A 21,813-nucleotide genomic window follows, 5' to 3' on the forward strand; every position below is an offset into this window, starting at 1 on the left:
TATATTAATGAGCCAGGGAAATGATGCAGACTTAAGTCAAGAGGAGGCCAAATTTTGCTCACTTATACCCCTTACACTCCATTGGCTGTACTGGGATGGTACCAGTGTAACTAGCAGCAGAACAGGTCCAATCCCCTTCTTGCATACTGCACCCAGAGGAATGGAGTGAATTCAGGCCTCCTTCCCTCGCTCACAACCTGGAGAAAAGACTCTTGTTGCCTCCCCATAACTGAAGCTGGAGCTGAAAAACAGTCCCTGTGAGAGCATGCAGGGAGAGTCTGGGCTGAGTGAGTGATTGCACAGCCTCAGCAGTTGTGTCTCTTTAAACCTCAGCATTTTCCCAGGCCAATGTTGTTTTTAGCTAATGCTTGAAAATCTCATTGTGTTGTACCATGCCCATCTGCCCCTGCAGCCCTCTCCCCAGGAGCTGTTCATGGCAGCAGTTTGTGTTCCAAAGCGGAACAGCCTTGGAAGCATCTCTCGGCTTTGTTTTTAATCATTGCATGAGATTATGGAGACACAAAAAGCTCCAAAGGAAAGCTCTAAAGAGTGAAGCCAAAGGAAGGGTCCAGCTAACAGAGCTCCCAGCCCATCCTCAAGGCATTTGCTATGGAAATCCTGCCCTCTGCTGTCTGCTTCTTGCACTGTGCTGGGTGACAAACCCTAAAAGGGCCCCTGCTCCCTGCAGGACCCTGATGGGGCTACATGGATTCCGTGGGAAAATGAAGCAGAGTGAGAATGGTTTGGTGGGGTGGGAAGCTGCAGTGGCTCCTCTTCTGTGGCAAGGCCAAGCAGCAGGTTTAGGTCTCTTTGTGCCTCCTTGTCCTGCTGAAATGCCATTTTCAGCAGGTGTTTTACCAGACCTCAGGAGAGCGATGGAAACTGATGGTGAATGCAGGAAGTTTGGCCTTCTCTCTGAACAGCCCCCCTACCGTTCAGCCCAAGATTTTAAAAGGGAATTGGGTGCTTGTGAAAGGGGCCAACCCAACAACCATGGAAGTGAACACAGCCAGTGTTTATCTAAAGGACAGGTCCAGCCTGGGCAGCAGCTGAGCAACCTTCCTCTCCATCTCCCCACTGGCCACTGATGTTCTTCAACCCTCAGGAGAGGTGCAGTCCAGGGGGTTGAACAACCCTGTTCACTGTAACAATTCTAGTGGCCTGAAGCCAGCTCCCCGGCCAGGCTAATGGTGAGCACTGGGCTGTCGTGTATATGTCACTGCCTCAGTTGTGTCCCTGTCTCATGTGGAACAGCTGGGGTTGGGGGGGAGGGGGGGCGATTGCAGGGAAGAGAAAGAGGATCACTAGGCCTTCATGACCCACTACAGACCCAAACAAAATAATGGGCTATACCAGGGCCTGGCATCCTGGGAAAGCTCGTGCTGGGGTGTGGGGAGAACTCACGTGGGTCTCCAACAGGAAATGGCTCCCTCTGGAAAGCAAGACCTGGAAGAGAGACGAGCAGACCCCTGATTAGGTAATGAGAGTGTGACCTGCAGCACTGAGAAACCCCTTTAGGAGATATGGCATCTGGGGCAATCTCTGAACATCAGCGTGTATCCAGTAATATTCACTATTCAACAAATGGCTGAATTGCCAGGTCCAGCTGATGGAATAAAGAGATGTGAGCATCACACCAAGTGACAGGTCTACATTGCAGCTGGGAAGGTCCTTCCCAGCACAGGTAGATAGACACTCGTCTGCTCAAGCTAGTGCACTAAAAATAGCCCTGTGGCTCAGCAGCCTAGGTGGCGGCTCGGGCTAGCCACCCAAGTACATACCCAGGGCCTTGGGCAGGACGGTACTCAAGTGCCTAGCCTGGGCTGCCGGCCGTGCCGCGGGGCCACCAGGCTATTTTTAGCACATTAGCTTGAGCAGAGCTAAAGTGTCTGCCTGCCTGCAGTGGCAAGCCCCTCCCAGCTGCTGTGTGCACATCCCCAAGGCGGGTTAGTCACCAGGGGCTGACCAGCCATGCAGCATGCCAGCACCAGAGTGACAGACCAGACTGCCAGTGGGTCTGAGCGTGAGCCACACCTGTGCCCCAAAGGGTCAAAACCTGTGTGAGCTGGAGAGGGTCTGCCTGTCTCGTGCTAGAAGTACAAGTGCTCCTTAATCATCTGCTGCATCCCTTCTCCACATCACCCCATGTGCTGCCTGATTCTCTCTCATCAAGGTCCCCCCAGCAGCTGCTCCCCAACATCGGTCTCCCCCATAACACTCCTGCCCCTCATGCCTACTGACCCCCTCTACGCCTTCTGACAGCCACACACGACGTCTAGCAAGATGCCCCCACACAATCCTCATCATGCTCTTGTAACATGCAGGAACTGTGCAGAGGCCCAGCCACAGAGGGGGCTGAATGCAGCTCTCCCCATCCTCTCACTGCACAGACACTGGGTACCCACCATCGATACCAGGAGCCTTTCACTCCCACGCTGCACTTACTGTCCCCCAGGAGAAACCCAGGGACAGGGGCTGCAACTTGGGCAGAGCTGCATTTAACCCCCTGGCCCTGGCACAGCATCTTGCTTGATGTCTGATTTTCAGAGTCTCATGAGCAAATAGAACTAATGAGCCAGCCACTTGGGCTATGTCTACACTGCAGTCAGACACCCCCGGCTGGCCCGCGCCAGCTGACTCAGGCTCCTGGAGCTCCAGCTGCAGCCTGAGCAGTGGGATACTCCCACCTTGCAGGGTTCTGGAACCCCACCTCCAGCCCAAGCCTGAGCATCTACACTGCTATTAAACAGCCCCTTAGCCCAAGCCCCACGAGCCCACGTCAGCTAGCGCGGGCCAGCTGCTTGTTTTTAACTGCGGTGTAGGCATACCCTGAGTGACTAACGCATATCTGCACCTGATAAATATTTCACTAAGGAGTGGATCCATTGCAGTCTGATTAACCCAACCAAGATTCACCCTGGGCTGGGACTGTTGGCCTCTGACCCCACAGCTTAGTGTCAAGACCCTCCATTCTCTCCAACAAGCGAAAGAGGGATTATCTAGCCCCCGCCTCCCCTGCACTGGACAGACCTGCCTGCACGGGGATTATCCCTACCCCAGCAAACAAACACATGCACACCCTCAGCCAATGTGGCTCACTCACTAGACATGGCTCTGCTTTCTGGGTCACACTGTCAGCCTGGAGCTACAATTATTTAGTTTGGCTGCAGGCAGCTATTGCAGAATGTTAATGGGATGAAGAAATCCCTGGCACCTTTAATTCCTTGAGCAGCCCTTACCCCCTTCCCAGGGGAGCCACTGAGACATCAGGTCCCATTATGCCAGCTTGGTACCAGCAGGAAAGAGAACAGGCCACTGACAACCTGGGGCTATTTCCATCTCCTTCAGTGAGCCATCAAGAGCCCCATAATTATTGCATGAATAAACCGGGGCAAGCGTGACTCTTTGAGGAGTGCCTGAGAAAGCAGCCAGCACCATGACTCCACAGCCCACACACAACTGTAAGTGAAACTCAGGAGACTCCATGCAAAGTGGCCTGGCAGGGGCAGAATCTACAGGTACTTATTACATAGTGTATCTGGAGACCTGAGGGAAAGGAGTGACTGTGAGAGCTGCAAACCCTGGCAAAGGAAACAGTTCCTGTCTGATTCACACCCCAACCTGGTCTGCTGCACCTAGCGAGTCTCACACCCTGCCTGCCCTTGGCCACAGACAATGCTTCAGTACGTCTAGAACGCAGTCTGGGCCGGACACCGTGGCACTGAGAGGCCATTGCCTCTCACGGTATTTCCAGCCGAGTTCTACAGAGCCACACATTCTGGAGAGTTCATTAAAGCAGCAGAACCTTTGGGGGCTTCTCCCTGGGTAGCTGATAGAAGCTCGACCCACCCTGACTGAAGCCCACCTAACCTGCCCCAGAGGCTGTTAAACCCATTTCCTGGTAGAGGCCTGATTCACTGGAGCCCACTGGGTGCTACTGGGGGAAAATGGGGTCCTAGATCTGGGGCACTCACTAGGCATTGGGCTAGAAGAGCTTCAGTGTCATTAGCCATGACAGGATCCAGTCAGACACTAGAGAGCACAAGGCAGGGGAGGGAAGCGAGGGAGCCAAAGGAGAGGGCCTCATGAGACCTGACCTGAATTGCGGACAAATAAAATGTTTTACAAGAGCCTTCCCAATGCAAAGCGGAAAATCAGATTCAGTGGCTGTCCTCAGTTGGGGAGAGGTTGGGAACTCAAACCTCTGAGACCAAGAGTCACAAAGCCACTGGGCCGGTGCTTGAAGGAGCTTTAGAGCACAGGAATACAGAGAGCACCTCGAGCCAAAAGGAACAGGGAGGGTAAAACCTTGCCCAGCCCTGGGACAGGGGAGGAGGCGCTGGAGGAGACCCCTCCCTGTGGCTGGATGATACTCTCTGAAGAGTCCCACCTCTTGGTTTTATGAAAGTTCATTGTGAAAGGGGTAACAGGAAAGCAAGCGACACCTAGAAACCCTCCTGCTACTGGGGCCTTCCCACTGGCTTTCTGAGCCAGACGCATCACGGAAGCAGCTCCCATACTCAACGGACGTGCTAATCCTGCCGGGTGCCCTGGAGCCTTTGACACCATGGATCACCGAGAGGCTGCTCCCCCCAGCACTAGATATATATGGAGTTCTCAAAGATGGCTCCATTCATCCATTGGATACGAAGCCCAGAGACCAGCGATGGGTTTCTCCTCTCCCCAACTGGGGCAGTCCCAGGGGATTTGATCCTAGCACCTCTTACTTAGCATGAGTGTGAGGCCACTAAGGGAGGACTGAGCCCTGTCACAGGCTCACATGCCATCTCGACAGATGCAGACTAGCAGTGCAGCCACAGTGCTTTGGGAGCCTGCGAATAGAGCAGCTGCTACAACTTAGCCCAGGTCAGCGAGGAAGCATTTTGAGGCCCTGTTGTAACAATGGTCACTTTACCCACTGCCTGCTAAAGGTGAAAGTGGGGCATAGGCTCAGGATCCTGCTTGACTCCTCACTGCTCCTAGAAACACAGGTAACCTGTTACCTCTGGGTTGCCAAATGACCTGATCAATCATTCCTCTCCAGTGCACCCCTGTGACAATGATCCATGCACTGGCTGTGGCAAGTCCCCCCTGCCTGGGTTTGACAAGGGCTAGTTCACAGTGACCAGCACCTAAGCAAGACTGACTGACGTCACAACAGCACTCACGCTGAGCTGGCTGCCAGCCGAGTTGAGTTCCAGATCCAGGTTAAGGTCTTAATCTGCATCTGCAAAGCCCTGAATGAGCCAGGGCCTGGTTACCTCAGGGGCCATCTCTCTCTCCTTTCCCCACCGCTCTCACTGAGCAAGACTGAGACACTGGCCACGCCCAGGTTTAACTTTGAAACAGTCAGGGGCAGGGCCCAGGACTATGGAAAAAATACTACAGGAGCCCAGGCCAAGCCTGCATCTCAGCACCTGCAGAGCACCCTGTAAGGGACAGCCAGTTCCCAGGGGCCTGGGATCGAAGGGAAAATCAGGCCCCAACACAGAAGGGATCAATTGCTGACCGCTATGGATGGAAAGAAAGTGGAATGGTTCCTGCGGTGGGCTGTGTCTGTGGCCTTGGGAGCTATGCTATGAATTAATTAATTAATTAATACCAGCTCTTCTCCAGCGGGATCCTATCCCCCAGGGGGTGTTTAATGCCCTCCATTCATCACTAGAGTGATTAAGTGCCCTGGGCCCCTCTGAAGGCACTTGACCTGCAGTTTTGAAGGCTGGGCCCATGGGGAGGTAACAAACTGGGCCCCTAGTGTAATGAAGTGACACAACGCTGCGTGTTAGGCTCCATTACAGCCCTGCAGACAAGTCTCCTGGATGCAGGCAAAGTCAGGCAGAGACACACAGCACCTGGGGTACCACAAAGGCCAAGCAAAGTTACAAAGACCCAAACTAAGCTCCCTCCTCAGCTCAGGCCACCTGTGCTTACCATGCGGGGGCTCACTCCCGGTGTTTATCCATTCAACATCCCCAGGCCAGCTCCCACCTCAGCCCCTTCTGCCCTGGATCATTCTAGCAGCTTGGGCTTCAGCCCGAAGGAAATACAAGTCAGGCACAGTTGGCTGGTTTATGCTGACGTCCCTGCACTGGGGCCCCACAGAACGACCTCAGCTGTCTAGCAGTTAACACACTGGCCTGGGAGACAGGAGTCTGGCTCCTTTCCTCAAAGGATGGGAGAAGGGACACAAATTCACTCGGTAAAGCTCAAAACAAACGCCCGTCTTTAGCAGGGTCCGTACTAATACGTGTGAGCGTCTTCTACAGGCTGACTTGCATCTCGGCAGAACACACCATCCGAGCTGCTGGTGGTGCACAAGGTCAAGGAGAAAAAGCGAATGGTGCCACCTGGGCCCTGTCTTGTTCTGGTCTCAGTGACACCTCGGTGATCCAGAGTGACTTCATTTAGCTCATTGGAGTTATTGTGAATCTCCAGCAGTGTAACAGACAGAATTTGGCCCATTCTCTTTCTTTCTCTCCCTGTGATTGTCCCACCTCTCCCAAAAAACAGGAAGAAATATGAGATCAGAGGATGGGAGAGTCCGTTTCAGTGCTACTCACCAGAGCCACAATCTCCCCAACAGGGGTACTTCCCTATTACTCTCCACTCCCCAGACCCATGAGCGCCACTTACTGGGCATCTCCAACATTACTGCTCAAGAACCAGGACCCTGCACAGACCGGATTGCTAAGTGCCAGCTGCCATCTTTTCTCAGCTCGCGAGCACGGCATATGGCTGGCATGGCTGGGGGTGGGGATGGGGGGACGCTGTTCTGCCTGCCCTGTTCCTGTGCTCTTCTCTGCACCTCACCCTGCAGCCACCCTAGGACACATCAGCTGAATCACCAGCTGTGCTGCTTGGAAAGCTCTGAGGCTCAGGATGTGCTGGCTGGAGGCACGGGGCACCCAGGGTCCAAGTGCCCCCTGGGACTGGCCTGGCAGCTTTCCCAGCTGATATTCACTTTAAACGCAGACAATTTCTTTCTGTTTCAAAGTCTCAGAGACGTTCATGTGGCAGGTGCTACTGGAGGGAGAGCTGGCGAGAGGGAGGGAGCTGGGGATCGGGGCTGGGTGATGGGAAATGGGCTGTGGAGAGGTGGGGGCCGGGCACTGATGACTAGGAGGGCAGCTATGCCTGGGACACTCTCTCTATGGAGGGCACTTTACGGAAAAGCCTGAGGAGCCTGAAGCTAGACAATGCGGGGGAGGCAGGAGTGTGATCTGGGTGGGGACTGCAGTGGGCCTGCCACCCCTCAATGTCCCAGGATTCCCGTGTTAAAGGAAAACACTCTCCTTTCCCGTGTTAAAGGAAAACACTCTCCTTTCCCTCAGGGCAAGTCGACTCCTAAATTTATTATCCTTCTCTTCATGAAACACTCACTCCATCTCCCCGCTCCCCCACATGCTCCAGGCTTTCTTGCCCTTCGCTCACCTTTTGTCCTACTTCACCCCCACCTTGTATTTTTCGCTCCCCTCCCCCCACTTTCATTTCCTTCTTTCCTCCGGTCTCATTCTCTGTCTCCATCTCTCTCTCTTTATGCCTCTCCTCTGTCTGCTTCCTCCTCTCTGCTCACTAACACAGGAGTCAGAGGGAAGATGCAGTCTTGGCTCAGACCAAATGACTTTTTGAAAGGGTTCATAGGGATGACAACCAGCAGGAGCCATAAACTTCCACGCCAATTGGATTTGCTCCCTGCACTCCCTGTCACTCACCCAGCGCATGCAGCGGATGCTCTCCCAGACTCACTTTCACCAACAAGCTGGAACAAACTCAATTTCTGTCCTCATGCCTCTCTTGGCTTTTCAGCTGTAATTTATGAGTTGTTTTCTATCCTGCTGCCCTTATGCTCCTGAGACTTCTTGCAGATAAGATCCATCTAGGTCTTTCTGTGGCCCCCCACCACCACGAGCACCTCACAGACCTGACAGTGAAGACCTATCCCCATTTTACAGATGGGAAATTGATGCAGGGAGAAATGGTGCCTTACCCAAAGAGTTTAGATTTTAAGCTCTCTGGGGCAGGGTGTTCTGTGTTTATCCAGCACCTAGCACATTGGGGCTCTGATCCCTCAATGGAGCCATCAGTGCTTTGGCAATACGAACAACAAGACATACAGGGAACCTGAGCAAACCCTGTCTTCAGAGTGCCAGTCCACCACCTAAACCTCAAACCAATTCCTCCTCCAGCTGTCTGGCCAGCTAAGTATTAATCCTCACATGCCTCAGCATGGGATCTTCAAGCTTGGGGAAAGCCTTGGAGGGGGGTTTTCATTCAGTTGTAGAAACATATTCTCCACATCAGAAGAATGTCTTGCCCTTTTCTTGAGACCAAAAAACACTTCTGAAGGCGTTTTAAAGGGGATTAGATCTGCATGGGGGAAGAGAGGTTTATTTCCCCAGAGGCTGAGAGCTGTAGACTGTCAGGCGGTTGGGGATGGGGGAGGTGCAGATAAGCTGCTATTTAAACTTTTGCTCTTGTAACTTGTGTCAGAGATGCACAGAGCTTTGAGAAGGTGCCCCATTGTAAAGTAAATAATGCAAGCAGTCACCAGTCCACTGGGAGGTGGGTCAGAATGATAAAAACCCCACAGTATTATTAATTATCCTGCTGTACAAAAAATGAAATAAACACAGTTATTTCATCCAGTGCAATTATCTCCTCGGCAGCAGCTGAACACTTTGCCCAGTGCACTACGTGTGATCAAGAATGCAGGGGCCTTTGTTTCCGTCCATATATGTCAAAGGAGTCAGGGCTCCATAAACACCGTATTATCCTACTTCTAACAATCGATTTCCCACTTCACTTTCTAATGCATATGAGCAAATGCATTGTGATCCTAGGAGACCATCTTGTCCATGGAAACGTGAGTGCCAGTGCGTGGATGGCTCCTCATTCTTGGTGACTAACCCCTGGAACAAACTATCAAGGGAAGTGGTGAATTCTCCATTTCTTGATGTCTCCAAATCAAGACTGACTGCCTTTCTGAAAGATCAGATTTACTCATACACAAATTACTGGGCTCAATACAGAGGTAACCGTAGAGGAAGGTGAAATTCTATGACCTGTGTTATGCAGGAGAACAGACTAAATGATCTAATGGTCCTTTCTAGCCTTAGAATCTATGAAGCATTCATGTTATTGCACATCAAGCAACAGTATGTATGCTCATGGCATAACTGGCCACATGACACCAGGTGTCATTGGACTACTGAATGAGTATTCCTGCCAAAGTGTTTCATACTTGCCTCTGAGGTGCTGCCACTGTTCAAAAACAAGCAAAAAAAGTCACTGACATTTTTCACTCTTTGTTCTCAGAAACGGCTGAGCTGTGTATTCGCTATTTTCGACAAAAATCATTCCTGGTCTGATAATAAACAGGGCAAATTTCAGCTAACAAGGTAAGAGATTAAGTTAGAACCCTTTGAAAAATGACCCTTTGGAATTAAACTGTTTTGGAAACAGGTGTCACTGCACCTATCATTTTACAGCCCAGTAAACTAAAGCACAGAGAAATGAAGTGACTCACCCAGGGTCACGCTGCAAGCATGTGGCAAAGCTGGTACTAGAACCCAATGCTGTAACTAGGTATTGTAGCACATGGAACAAGCAAGCATATTTGCGCCTCCTACTACAGCCCTGCATGAGACTATTTCTTAATCCTGCTCCCATCCCGCCCTGCAATACCCACTCCCACTCGCTCCCACATTGTTTGTTGAATTTTTATCCTGCTCCCGCTATTATGGCAGTGGGTCCGGTGGGACACACGGGATCTCAGTCCCTCTGCAGAGTTCTACCCCCTATTGTGTTTTTTTCCCGTCCATCCCATTTTTCCGCCCTCTTCTCCGGCTTTGCACCCTGGGCAGCTGCCTCACTCGCACCACCCTGGTTACCACCCTGTTAGAACCCAAGACATCGGATGTGTAGGCCACTGTTCTAATCACTAGACAAAGCTGCCTTCCCTCGAAGTATTGCTAAAATCCAGCCCTGGTATCATGTAGCCACAGACTGAGAAGGCACCAGAGAAGAGAGTCCTACCTTGCAGGCCCCCTTTGTTACTTTAGTCCTGGGCCCATCTGCACCCAGCCCTAAGAATGCCCCTCAATCTGACTCACAGCCCCCTTGCTATTCCAACCCTGCCCTCCCCAGGTCCCTGAACACTGCACACATCTCAATTCCAATTTGCAGCACCACCTGCTATTCCAGTACTGGGGGTCCCTCACACTCAGCTCTGCCCAATGCACCTTAAGCTTGATACACCTCACCCCTGCAATTCCAGTCCGGCTTTCTTCTGACCAGAGACAAACAGTTCTGCTAAACTGCGTGGTGGCTTTGTTTTGGAGCTAAGTGAAGATTCATTCATTTTTGATCAGTGCAGGATTTGAAGCTAACTCCCTGAAGGTGTACAGCAAGCACACAGATTAAACATACTTCCATGTAATGTATCTGCTCAACAAGAATCATCATCAGAAATAAAGACAAACTCTAATAAATTTGTCAGAGGAACACGTACATATGGGTATGAGATAAATTAGATAAACCAATTAGTTTCTCAAAGGCAAATGAGTGTAATCCCCTCCCAGAGGAGATTGGCTTCTGATCTGGGCTTATTAAATCAAGACCTTTGGAGGAAGAGCAGAGCTTGAAAAGATGCCGGGCCCTATGGACTCCCTTCCTCCCCAGCAGTGGAGGGGCTGATGTATTTATTTAATTACAGTTCACATATACTGATCTGAACCTCTAGTGTATCACATGGGATAAAGGCACAAACCTATAGGTCATAAATCTTAATAAGAAGCCACCCTGACAACATTCCAAGTCACAGAAAACCCTCCCGTACAGCCACTCCTCCCCTCCAGGAAATCCTGGAAGAACTGGTAAGTCTTGTGACACAGTCTGAGAGGCTCCAAATATGGCTTATAACAAATCAAAGAAGGAAGCAAATAACAGAGATCTGGACCCCTGGCCAAGAACAATTTCAGCTCCAGACCCATTACAATTACACCACACACCTCTGGGAATTGTGGATGTTGCCGTATGCCATGGAGAAAAAGGGCATCTGTCAGGAAGCCAGGTCTCCAATAATTTAGGGCTTTGTAGGTGAAAACGGCATCTTCAACTCCACCCAGAAATCCTCCAGCAGCCAGCACAGACCCCAGAGGCTAGCCATCACCTTTCAATTTCCAATGTCCCGCACTCCCTCCTGGCAACAGAAGGCGGATCATGGCTGCTCACAGATTTGGGCCTTTGCAAGTAGATTGTGTGACTGTCCACTAGACCAGTGTTTCTCAGCCTTTTTGATACCAGGGACTGGTTGCTGCCTTCCTACACTGTGTCAGGAGATCTCAGGGACTGGTGCTGGTTCATGGGCCGGTCGCTGAGAAACACTCCACTAGAACACCAGGTGGAAGCCTTTTTCTAAAAATCTGGGCTTGGAACAGTCTTTCAGAGGTCTCCTTTGGGAACCCTTGCCCTGACATCCACCACACCAGTGTCCCTGCACATCCCTTTCCTCGGACCCATGGCCTGGGATCTCCAGAGGGAACACAGTTCTGGGATTCACTGTGCTGCACTGGTCCCAATTATCCCATGTCCTGCTGACCAGGTGCATGACTCCAGCAAGGGTCCCCTTTCCTTAGGAGCTTAGCTCCAGCATGTCCGTCTTTGGCCAATATCACACCCTGATGGCATTAGATCCAGCCGCCACTAGATGGCACTCTTGTTTCTGACAAAAATGAAACAATCCTCTCTCCAGCTGTGATAAAGTGAGGTTAAAGGTGGGGTTGAGTCAGTAGCTGGGGTCTGGTCAGCATGGTTCTGCTGTAGCTTTGATCTGATTAGTGTGGGAATGCTAGAGCTCTGCCCCAACTGGATCTGGGAAAGCTGCAGAGTAAATCCTGTAGGGCTTTTACGCAGCAATTAAAAACCCGCGGCTGGCCCGTGCTGGCTGACTCGGGCTAAGGGGCAGTTTAATTGCTGTGTAGATGTTTGGGCTCATGCTGGCTGCAGCCCAAGCTCTGAGACCCTCTCACCTTGCAGCATCCCAGGGCCTGGACTCCAGCCCGAGCCTGAACGTCTACACCGCAGTTAAAAGCCCTGTAGCCCGAGCCCCATGAGCCTGAGTCTGCTGGCACAGGCCAGCCACGGGTGTTTAATTGCAGTGCAGAGGTAGGGTTTGATACTGACATATTTTGGTCTGGTGATGAGGAGAAAGAACTTGCACTTTTCCCACAGTGCTGGTCCACTTCATGGCTTCACTGGAGCCATCTGGCACAGTACGTATGGGGAGGCCATGGGGAAATCTAGCTCTCTCTTTATCTATGTAGGCTTTCTACATCACTCATCACCAGGACATTGGACAGTGACAGTAATGTAGCTAGGCAAAGTCAACCCCAGGTAAGGGGGATAGTGCTGATCTCACCACAAGGTAGAAGCTACCTGCCCTTGTCTTCACCAGGATTTTGCAGTGAGAGAGCTAATCCACATTAGTCATCCCACAGTAAGAATACCCCTTGTTTAGCAATGAAGACAAAGCCACAGTGCCTGGGACACTGACTCCAACATGTGCAGCTGAAGAAAGTGTTTGTTACAGTTATAGCATTGAGGGTTAAAGGTCGGGAATTAATGAAAGGTCAGAACAAATCAGGTTTCATATTTTGGTTAGAGACAGAGACAAAGGAATTTGCCCAAAGCTGTAAAGGCCCCAGCAAGAGTCATTTCACCCTGGTTCCCAGCCTTTTGCTGTTTATCTCTGTTCTCCTAAAAGTGCCGAGAGGGTAAAAATCTAATGGGATTAGTTCTGTCATGTTAAACTGCAAATGCAATGCAGGTTTTAGCATTAGCACAGGCAGATAACTAAGCTCTCAGGAAAGGAGGGGAAAGGGAGAGGGAGAAAGGAAGAGAGCAAGAAAGAAGAGTGAGGGGGGAGAGAGAATGATAAATGAGTATTTGTTTATGGAGTGTGTGTGTGTGTGTGTGTGTGTGTGTGTGCGCACGTGTGACAGAGAGAGAGAGAGAGAGAGACTGAACTGGGTGATGGTTTGTAGTGATAATAGCTTTATCTAATAGTCGTTAATTAGTTACTGAGTCATGGCACTGCTTTACATGTAGTGAGCGATTGTTCTAGATGACAGATTCACACCCCTGAGAGAGTGTGAAAATGTAGCTCTTAGATACCAGTAATAGGCACCTTGGCAATATGATAGATAGACAGAAAGAATAAAGAATGTGGTTCTATTCCTAGCAAAGTGAATTGGCCAGATTTCATACAGGCAGGGAGGGTTCAGAGCTTGATGGTGTCAGACACAAGTGCCAGTGATCTCTGGATAATTAACATGTGGAAATAAATGGAAAGACGGAGAAGGAAAAGAAAAGGTGAATCAATAGTTCACCAGCATTCAATTGTATTTGCTCATTTAAAATGCAGTCACCCCCTTGCACTGTCAGGAATGCCCCGGACTTGGCAGTTGCATACTGGAAGGCATCCCTTTTAACTCCTTACCCATCTATAAACAATAGATCAGTGAAAGAGCTGGTAGAATTACTCATTGCAAATAATTTATAGCATGGGGTAGGGCATTTTTTTCATTGAGTAAATTATTCATGATTTTTTCCTATTTATATGACCAATTCTGAGAAGTGAAAACAAAATTACTGGAGCAATACACACACATGCTGTTTGTCATCAGTCTTTAAGACTCCCACTCCTCCAAACCACATGGGCAACGCCAAGTATTCAGGTGACTGGAAGGTCTGATTGTGGGCAGGCTGCAGGCAGGGAGACAGGCTGGTGGCATTCATGGTTCATTAGGAAGGCTGGTTGAATGGTGGCAGGAGGGAGGGTTGAGAATTACAGTTCTACTTGATTGATTGATTTTTCAGTTTTTAAAAATGCACCCATGAAAGTTGCCTGCTGGCGACAATAGAGCATGTTTGTTAAAATCATATCAAATTAATTAATCAAAGCAAATTAATTAGTATTAATTTATTCCATTTCAGTGCTCAGAACAGTGCTAGGCACCTCTCTGTACAAGTAAACAGGCATGAGCCTCTAAGCAGATGGCTTTCCCCATCCTGCTCCTAACAGTGATATAAGAAGAAAGCTAAGGTGAAGCTTTATTATCAGTTGAGTTAAAACCCCATTGAGATTGATAGGTGTGAACTCACCCTTCAATTAACATACATTTAAGTATAAGCCATTACCTAAGACAAAAGATGTGGCATCCGATGAAGTGAGCTGTAGCTCACGAAAGCTCATGCTCAAATAAATTGGTTAGTCTCTAAGGTGCCACAAGTACTCCTTTTCTGTTTGCGAATACAGACTAACACAGCTGCTACTCTGAAACCTGAACCCACCCAGATGCTCTTGGCTGAGTATAGGTGGAGGAGATGAATGAGAGAGAAAGGAACTGAGAACAGACAAGAACAGAAAGGGAGAGGCAAGAAAACCAATCAGGAGCCTGTAAGTACAGTGACAGGTTTCAGAGTAGCAGCCGTGTTAGTCTGTATTCTCAAAAAGAAAAGGAGTACTTGTGGCACCTTAGAGACTAACAAATTTATCTGAGCATAAGCTTTCGTGAGCTACAGCTCACTTCATCGGATGCTTGATGGTGTCAGACTCAAGTGAGCTGTAGCTCACGAAAGCTTATGCTCAAATAAATTTGTTCGTCTCTAAGGTGCCACAAGTACTCCTTTTCTTTTTGTAAGTACAGTGTGACCCTGGAAAAAGCTAGAGACCTTTTGAGTCTGGTGTTGGCTAATGGTGCTTGCAGGCTATAAGAAACTAAGCTAAGAAACTAAGCTAAGAAACCATTCTGTTTGTTCTTAGTTCCTTCTGCATTCAGAGACACAGGCCTTTGTACATTCCTGTAAATAAGCAAGATGGCATCAAAGAAAATCCCACAATCTATCAAACATCCCCAGGGCCCTAAATTTTTACTAGCTGTCACCTCGAATAGGAGCACCACAGGATCCACTTTCCAAGGAGAGAGCGTGTGAGCTGGTATTCCTATTGACCCAGGATGGAGCAAATAATGGGGGTTCTTGCAGAAATCACCAAGCGCCGACAGGATTTCAAACAAGCCCCAAAACAGGAGCTGAAGATGTCACAAAAGAGTTTAAATCAAAGCCTGGAGGTTTTACAAAGGAACTAAAACTGAATCTGGACGGTCCCAGAGGGGGCTGAAGGTTGCCTTGCAGGCAGAGGTCAAATCTCTGTTGGAGCAACTACAAAGTGTCCAGACAGGTTGGGAAGCCCAGCTGCAAATCTCCCAGGCTAAAATGGCAAGACAGAAAAGAGGTGACCAACAACCTAAGTTCCATAGACCAGATGTTTTTCCATAAAATATTGGAGACCAGGCAAGCTGTAGCCAACCTGGAACTTGCTACCAGAGATGAGCTGCAGATAGGACTTAAGAACTGAAAATTCAGCTCCAGAAGGAAATCAAAGGGTCACAGAACACCATGGAAGGCAGCCACCTGGGTGAGAAATTGAGCCAGCCAGAGGACTTGCGTAAGAGGAGACACAACAGTTTTCTACCCATTTGTAACCCAGAGAGGTCCAAAGGGGAGAGATTGGGCTGACCCAGCTCAAATAATGCAAAAGCCCCACTATCTTGGAGGGGAAAACTCCCTGGGAAGCTTATTTGGCTCAGTTCAACTTTATAGCTCAAATAAATGGCTGGGAGGAGTGACAGAAAGGGGGCTTACTAGCAGCCAACTTTGGTGGCCCAGCTCTGATGGTGCTACAGAACTTACCGCCAGAAAAGGGACTGAGTTCTCCAAACCAGATACAAGCCCTGAACATATGGTTTATAGCTAAGCTGCCCAGGGCACAGCTGAGATCTAGAAGGAGAGGGAAAGAAGAAACCCCTCCTTAACTGGCAGAGGACCTGTAGAGATGTATGTTCCTGGCATATCCAGGTAGAACCAGCCTTCCAGGATAGGCTGGCAATGGACCGATTTATAGATGTTCAGCTGGACTTGGATTCGCAGATCAAGATCAGTGAAAGGAGGCCAAAGACACCCCAGGAGGCTGTGGAATTTGCCCCAGAACTTGAATCTTTCCTTGAGGCCGCGCACCAGAAGAGCAAGTAGCTGGTTGTGAGGATGATGAAAGCTGATTACCATAACACCTGGAAGTACAGTTCTGTGCCTAATATATATGATGAAGGAGGGGATTCTAATCTGTTTAATGACCATATTGAACAATTAGAACAAATGATCAATTTGGTTTGTAAAACAATGGAAATTAGCAATGAGGCAAAAATTAAAGGAAATGGTTCAGTTAAATGCTGGTACTGAAAGAAAATTGGCCACAAAAAAAAGTCGCAATAAATTTAAGTCGGGCCAAGACAGACTGTCATAAGTGTCTAGTTAAAGCGTCTCTCCCAGTTCAGGAAATGGGGGAACACCAAGCCGAAGGAGCAAAGCTTGGAAGAGGTACAAGGATCAGGCCCACAGGTTTTGTTTAGACCTGGGCAGCTAAAGGACAATAACGGAAGTTTGGCTATTGAGGGCATAACAGGATGTGTGATGGGTATAGGGATAGTGGACGCTGGCTCAGACACAATAGTTATTAGACCAGACACACTAAAAAGGCTAGGAAACAAGGGATCCAGAACTGAACCATCTGATTGGTCTGAATGGAGACAGTGACTGGGTAAAGGGCACCCATCTAAAAAGTGGGAAAATTGGGTTTGAAGATTGGACCTCTGAAATTCAAGCAAGAAGTCTGGATGACTGAAATAATGGATGAGCTAATAATTGGCTTAGATTTCATTATAGCTAATAATCGTGGAATCAGTACTAGGAAAGGTGTCTGACAAATACAGTCTGTGGAAATTCCCTTGAAAGATATGGCCCAGGTGAGACAATCGTTTGTAGGCAACTGGTATGCAGTGAACAAACTGTCCTGCCCATGGGGGCAGAAACCACTATAACAGCAACCTACTGTGGTAGCTTTCCAGAAAGGGAAAGATGGCAAGTAGTTGAAACCTATTTTGAGACCAAGAGTCTTGGGGGAATCTTAGCTGAATCAGGAACAGATTCCTGTTCCTTAGCTGAATGTTAGTGACAGGCAGCACATAGTAAAAGAAGGGAAATCATTTCAATGGGCTGCAGGGTGTGATTTTGCATTTTCATAGGTGAAAAAGGCTCTTGTGACTTAATCTGTCTTGGGCTATCCATGTTTCAAAACCCATTCATATTGGACACAGATGCAGTGCCTCCAGTTGGGGGGCAGGATGTCAGCTTGGCTGCCCCCTGAATCTAAGAGTATAGCTGTGGAAGTTGAGGCTAGAAAAGTTGTTTCAGAGGTGAATCCCCCAGTCAGACAGAATGGGTAGATTATGCCTCAGACAGCAAATTCCTGAGAAACAATACATTAGAATATAAGAACAGCCAAAGGTCCATCTTGCCCAGTATCTGTCTTCCGATAGTGGCCACTGCCAAGTGCCCAAGAGGGAATGAACAGAACAGGTAATCAAGTGATCCATTCCCTGTCGCTCATTCCCAGCTTCTGGCAAACAGAGGCTAGGGACACCATCCCTGCCCATTCTGGCTAACAGCCATTGATGGACCTTTCCTCCATGAATTTTTCTAGTTATTTTTTGAACGCTGTTAGAGTCTTGGCTCAACCTTCACAACATCCTTTGGCAAGGAGTTCCACAGGTTGACTGTGAGTTGTGTGAAAAAAAACTTCCTTTTGTGTTCCTCAGGCTGACTGAAAGGGATCCCTCCCTGGCATTTGACAGGAAGTCCAGGGAGAAAAAAGCCCAGATTTGGTTGAGAACAAAATTTGTTTATGTTGTTGATGTGAAACTATCCTGACAGAAAGATACTGTACATATGTAAATATGTAACAGTGTATTATTTTTAATTCGTTAAATTATTTATTTTTTTCTGTTTGGGATGGGTTGTTGTTAGGTGTCACCATTTTAGGCCTCATCAGGATGATAAGCAAAGCTGAGATGGGGGTGTTGTTATGAGCTGAGTGAAACCTTGTTATGGGTTGAGTTAAAACCCCATTAAGACTTCACACCTAACAGTAAGCATAAGCCCCCACGTAAGACAAAAGGCATGTGTGAACCCACCCAGGAGCTCTTGGCTGAGTATTGTTTTGGGTATGTGTGTGTGTGTGTGCGGGAAGAGAGATCTCACAGAAACTGAGAACAGAGGAGAACCAGTGGAGAGAGAGACAGCCTGAGAAGCTGAAAGCATGGTGGCTGACCCTGGAAAGAGGCTTATTGACCAGGGGAGCAGGCTAAAAAAGTGCTCTTTCTGCTGTGAGCAAAAGAAGCTGTTTTCTGCTATTTGATTCCCTCTGCACTCAGGATGTTGTGCATTCTTTGTGAATAAACAATACTGCATCAAAGAAATACCTAATTATCACCAATTTCTGCACCCAGCTGGAACACTCACAGGGCCTCAAACCTTGACTGGTCACTTGAGTCACAAATGGGCAAAAACAGTTACACACACTAGGTTTGCTCCAAACCCCCGCTTCTGGCTGTGTTTGTCTTTATGGCTAACTTTATAGTAAAGTTTCATTGTTATACGAATGTGAGAGACATGAGCAGCCTGCATTAGAGATGGTTAACAAGCACATCAGTAGAAGGTATTATAGGTTATAAGCCACTGTTATAAATAATTTATTGCCCTGCTGGAGCATATAATCTATAACAATTGATTAACCAGCTACTAAAACATCTATTATTCATTTATTAAACCTTTGTAAACTATTTATAAATGGAACCTTAATATAAAGTGTGACTTAACTTAAATGGCAACAAAATAACCTCAGCCTAACCTTTCTTTTGCACTTAACTGCTTTCCCAAAAGAACCTCTTCTGTCCCTGGCCCTAGTTCCCTCTGCCTCAGATAAAACCTCAAATTCTTTTATACTCCTGGGTTGAAGCTATAAGACCACCTGCTCTAGGGCAGTTCAGCATAAATAAGTCTGCCCTCTAAGCAGCAGGCTATAGGTTCCTGCCTTGAAGATTTATATTAGGCATAGCACAACGAGTAGGGGTAATAGGATGGAGAGGGGGCAAGGGCAAGAAAGGATGAGGGTGACAGCAACACGGTCCTGTGGTAATTTGGATTAATCATGCTCCCTTGCATGGAGCTTCAGTTTCCATGGGTTTTCAGGAGTTAGTACTTGATATTATAGATAGAAATGAACCTAGAGGAGAGATTGGAATGAGGAGAGTGAAGTTGCCAGTGGATGATAAATGGGAGGGCATTCCAAATGAAGGGGTCACCACAAACAGACTCATCCCCAGCATGCAGAACAAATAACGTCACCCTCAGGAAAGACTGAACTGACGGCCTTTACCTGAGCCAAGAATGGCAACAAACAGTTAGCAATTATCTTTGAAAACTGTGGATGGCAATGACAGGAGAGATTCCAGAGGACAGGAAGAGGGCAAATATCGTGCCAATCTATAAAAAGGGGAACAAGGACAACCAGGGGAATAACAGACCAGTCATCTTAACTTCAGTACCTGGAAAGATAATGAAGCAAATAATCAAGCAATCAATTTGCAAACACCTAGAAGATAATAAGGTGATAAGTAACAGTCAGCTTGGATTTGTCAAAAACAGATCATGTCAAAGCAACCTAATAGCCTTCTTTGATAGGGTAACAAGCCTTGTGGATAGGGGGGAAGCAGTAGATGTTGTATATCTTGACTTTAGTAAGACTTTTGATACTGTCTCACATGACCTTCTCATAAACAAACTTCGGAAATACAACCTAGATGAAGCTACTATAAAGTGGGTGCATAACTGGTTGGAAACCATTCCCAAAAAGTAGTTATCAGTGGTTCACAGTCAGGCTGGAAGGGCATATCAAGTGGGGTCCTGGAGGGGTCCAGTTCTGTTCAATATCTTCATAAATTATGTAGATAATGGCATAGAGAGTACATTTATAAAGTTTGTGGAGGATACCAAGCTGGGAGGAGTTGCAAGGACTTCAGAGGACAGAATTAAAATTCAAAATGATCTGGACAAACTAGAGAAATGGTCTGAAGTAAATAGGATGAAATTCAATAAAGACAAATGCAAAATATTCCACTTAGAAAGGAACAATCACTTGCACACATACAAAATGGGAAATGACTGCCTAGGAAGGAGCAATGCGGAAAGGGATCTGGGGGATCACAAGCTAAATATGAGTCAACAGTGTAACACTGTTGCAAAATAAAGCAAACATTATTCTGGGATATATTAGCAGGAGTGTTGTAAGCAAGACACAAGAACTAATTCTTCCACTTTACTCTGTGCTGGTAAGGCCTCAACTGAAGTATTGTGTCCAGTTCTGGGAGCTACCTTTCAGTAGGGTGACCATACGTCCCGTTTTGGCCGGGACAGTCCCTTTTTTAGGCCCTGTCCCGCTGTCCTGACTTTTTTTTGACAAAACTGGGCATTTGTCCTGTTTACTTTTGCCAACTGATCATCAGCCCTGCACACGGGGTGGGGAAAGGGGAGGCTTGGACCAGCCCCGAACAAAGAGGGGGAGGGAGCTGGGGGGGGTCGTGGGCTGGGAGCAGGGGGCCTCAGAGGACCAGCTCCACATGTGGGGGAGTGAGGGGGTCATAGGTGCCAGTGGGGAGGGGGAGCTCAGGCCCGCCCACTTTCTGAATCCCAATAGTATCAAGAGGCTACAGTCTGAACCAGCTGTATCTGCTTCCAAGTGGTCTCAAGGATAGTGTGACAATTTAGTGAATGCACAAACTTCAAGCCATGAAGAGCAGGTGTTTTTGTGATGCTTTTGTTAGGACCAGGCAGGCAATTTCTTTCCTTTAACAATATACAAAGTGATATGGGGCTTGGAATCAGAAAACCCAGTTAACTCTCTAGATGCTGAGCTCTTCTGGATAATTATAACTTTAAAATGGGCCCTGCAAAAGTATGTCCATGAATAACATCAATACCTTAAATACCAACTCCCTCCTTTTCTAGAGGGTTATTGCAAAGAAATTGAACTTTCAGGCTATTCAGCTAGAAAGATCATAGAGTAGGAAATAGCCACTGCAGAAGAATCCCCAAAAGTTTTACAGATTTGAAAAAAAGTCACCAAAAGTAATTTCCTGTAAATACGTCACTGTTTCATTCCCTAGTGGCTCCTGCTGGCTACAGCAATGAGCTCTCCAGCAACGGTCAATGTAGGCACAGACTCCAGGCATCTCAGCAGTAATAGCTTAATCGGGCTGGGAACCCGATTGCTAGGCAGCATGAACATTAGCACTCCTGCAATGGTGCACCCTAGTATAGTAGGTTTCAGAGTAGCAGCCATGTTAGTCTGTATTCGCAAAAAGAAAAGGAGGACTTGTGGCACCTTCGCGACTAACCCATTTATTTGAGCATAGTATAGTAGCTGCTAGCATGGAAGTGTGAAAATAATGAGATGCCAAATTGCCAGCATGAGTAGAAGCACAAAAGAAAATAGTTGTGAATATTCCCAGTTCCATTACCTAGTAGAATAAAGTTGCTTTTTCTAAAAAGAGATCCTGCTTCACCCTGGCTTATTTTTCCCAGTTTTTTAGCTGTTTCGCAGACTCCAGGGATGGCTGAATGAGACACTTCAGGTCTCTGGTCTTGACTTTCCCAGAATTTAGCAGCTTCTCTTATCTGGAGATCCAACTAGTCCCTTTTATGAGTTAATGTAGCAGCTGTGAAGCTATTTCTTACTGTGGAGCATAAAAGCTATTATTACTCATTATTTTCATTATGGTAATTCCAAGAGACCCCAGTCAGGGATCAGGGTCTCCTTCCACTAGGCCCTGAACACACATATAACAAAAAGATGGATCC

At 47.9% G+C, this 21,813-nt stretch overlaps 1 protein-coding gene across 4 annotated transcripts in view; it reads right to left on the reverse strand.

Moving 5' to 3' along the window:
- CHRM4 (cholinergic receptor muscarinic 4) overlaps positions 1–21,813 on the reverse strand; it is a 41,956-nt gene that overhangs the window by 3,725 nt on the left and 16,418 nt on the right. For 2 of the 4 annotated variants that reach the window (XM_037900175.2, XM_037900172.2), the window contains exon 2: positions 1,354–1,446. The exons of 1 other annotated variant lie outside the window; for it this stretch is intronic. In XM_037900175.2, coding sequence (XP_037756103.1) covers positions 1,354–1,366 — 13 coding nt within the window. In that variant the 5' untranslated portion in view covers positions 1,367–1,446. The remainder of the gene's footprint in view (positions 1–1,353; positions 1,447–21,813) is intronic. One more of the 4 variants, XM_037900173.2, reaches the window with a different exon arrangement.

This window comes from Chelonia mydas, chromosome 6 (assembly GCF_015237465.2).
Source record: "Chelonia mydas isolate rCheMyd1 chromosome 6, rCheMyd1.pri.v2, whole genome shotgun sequence".
Lineage (NCBI taxonomy): Eukaryota > Metazoa > Chordata > Testudines > Cheloniidae > Chelonia > Chelonia mydas.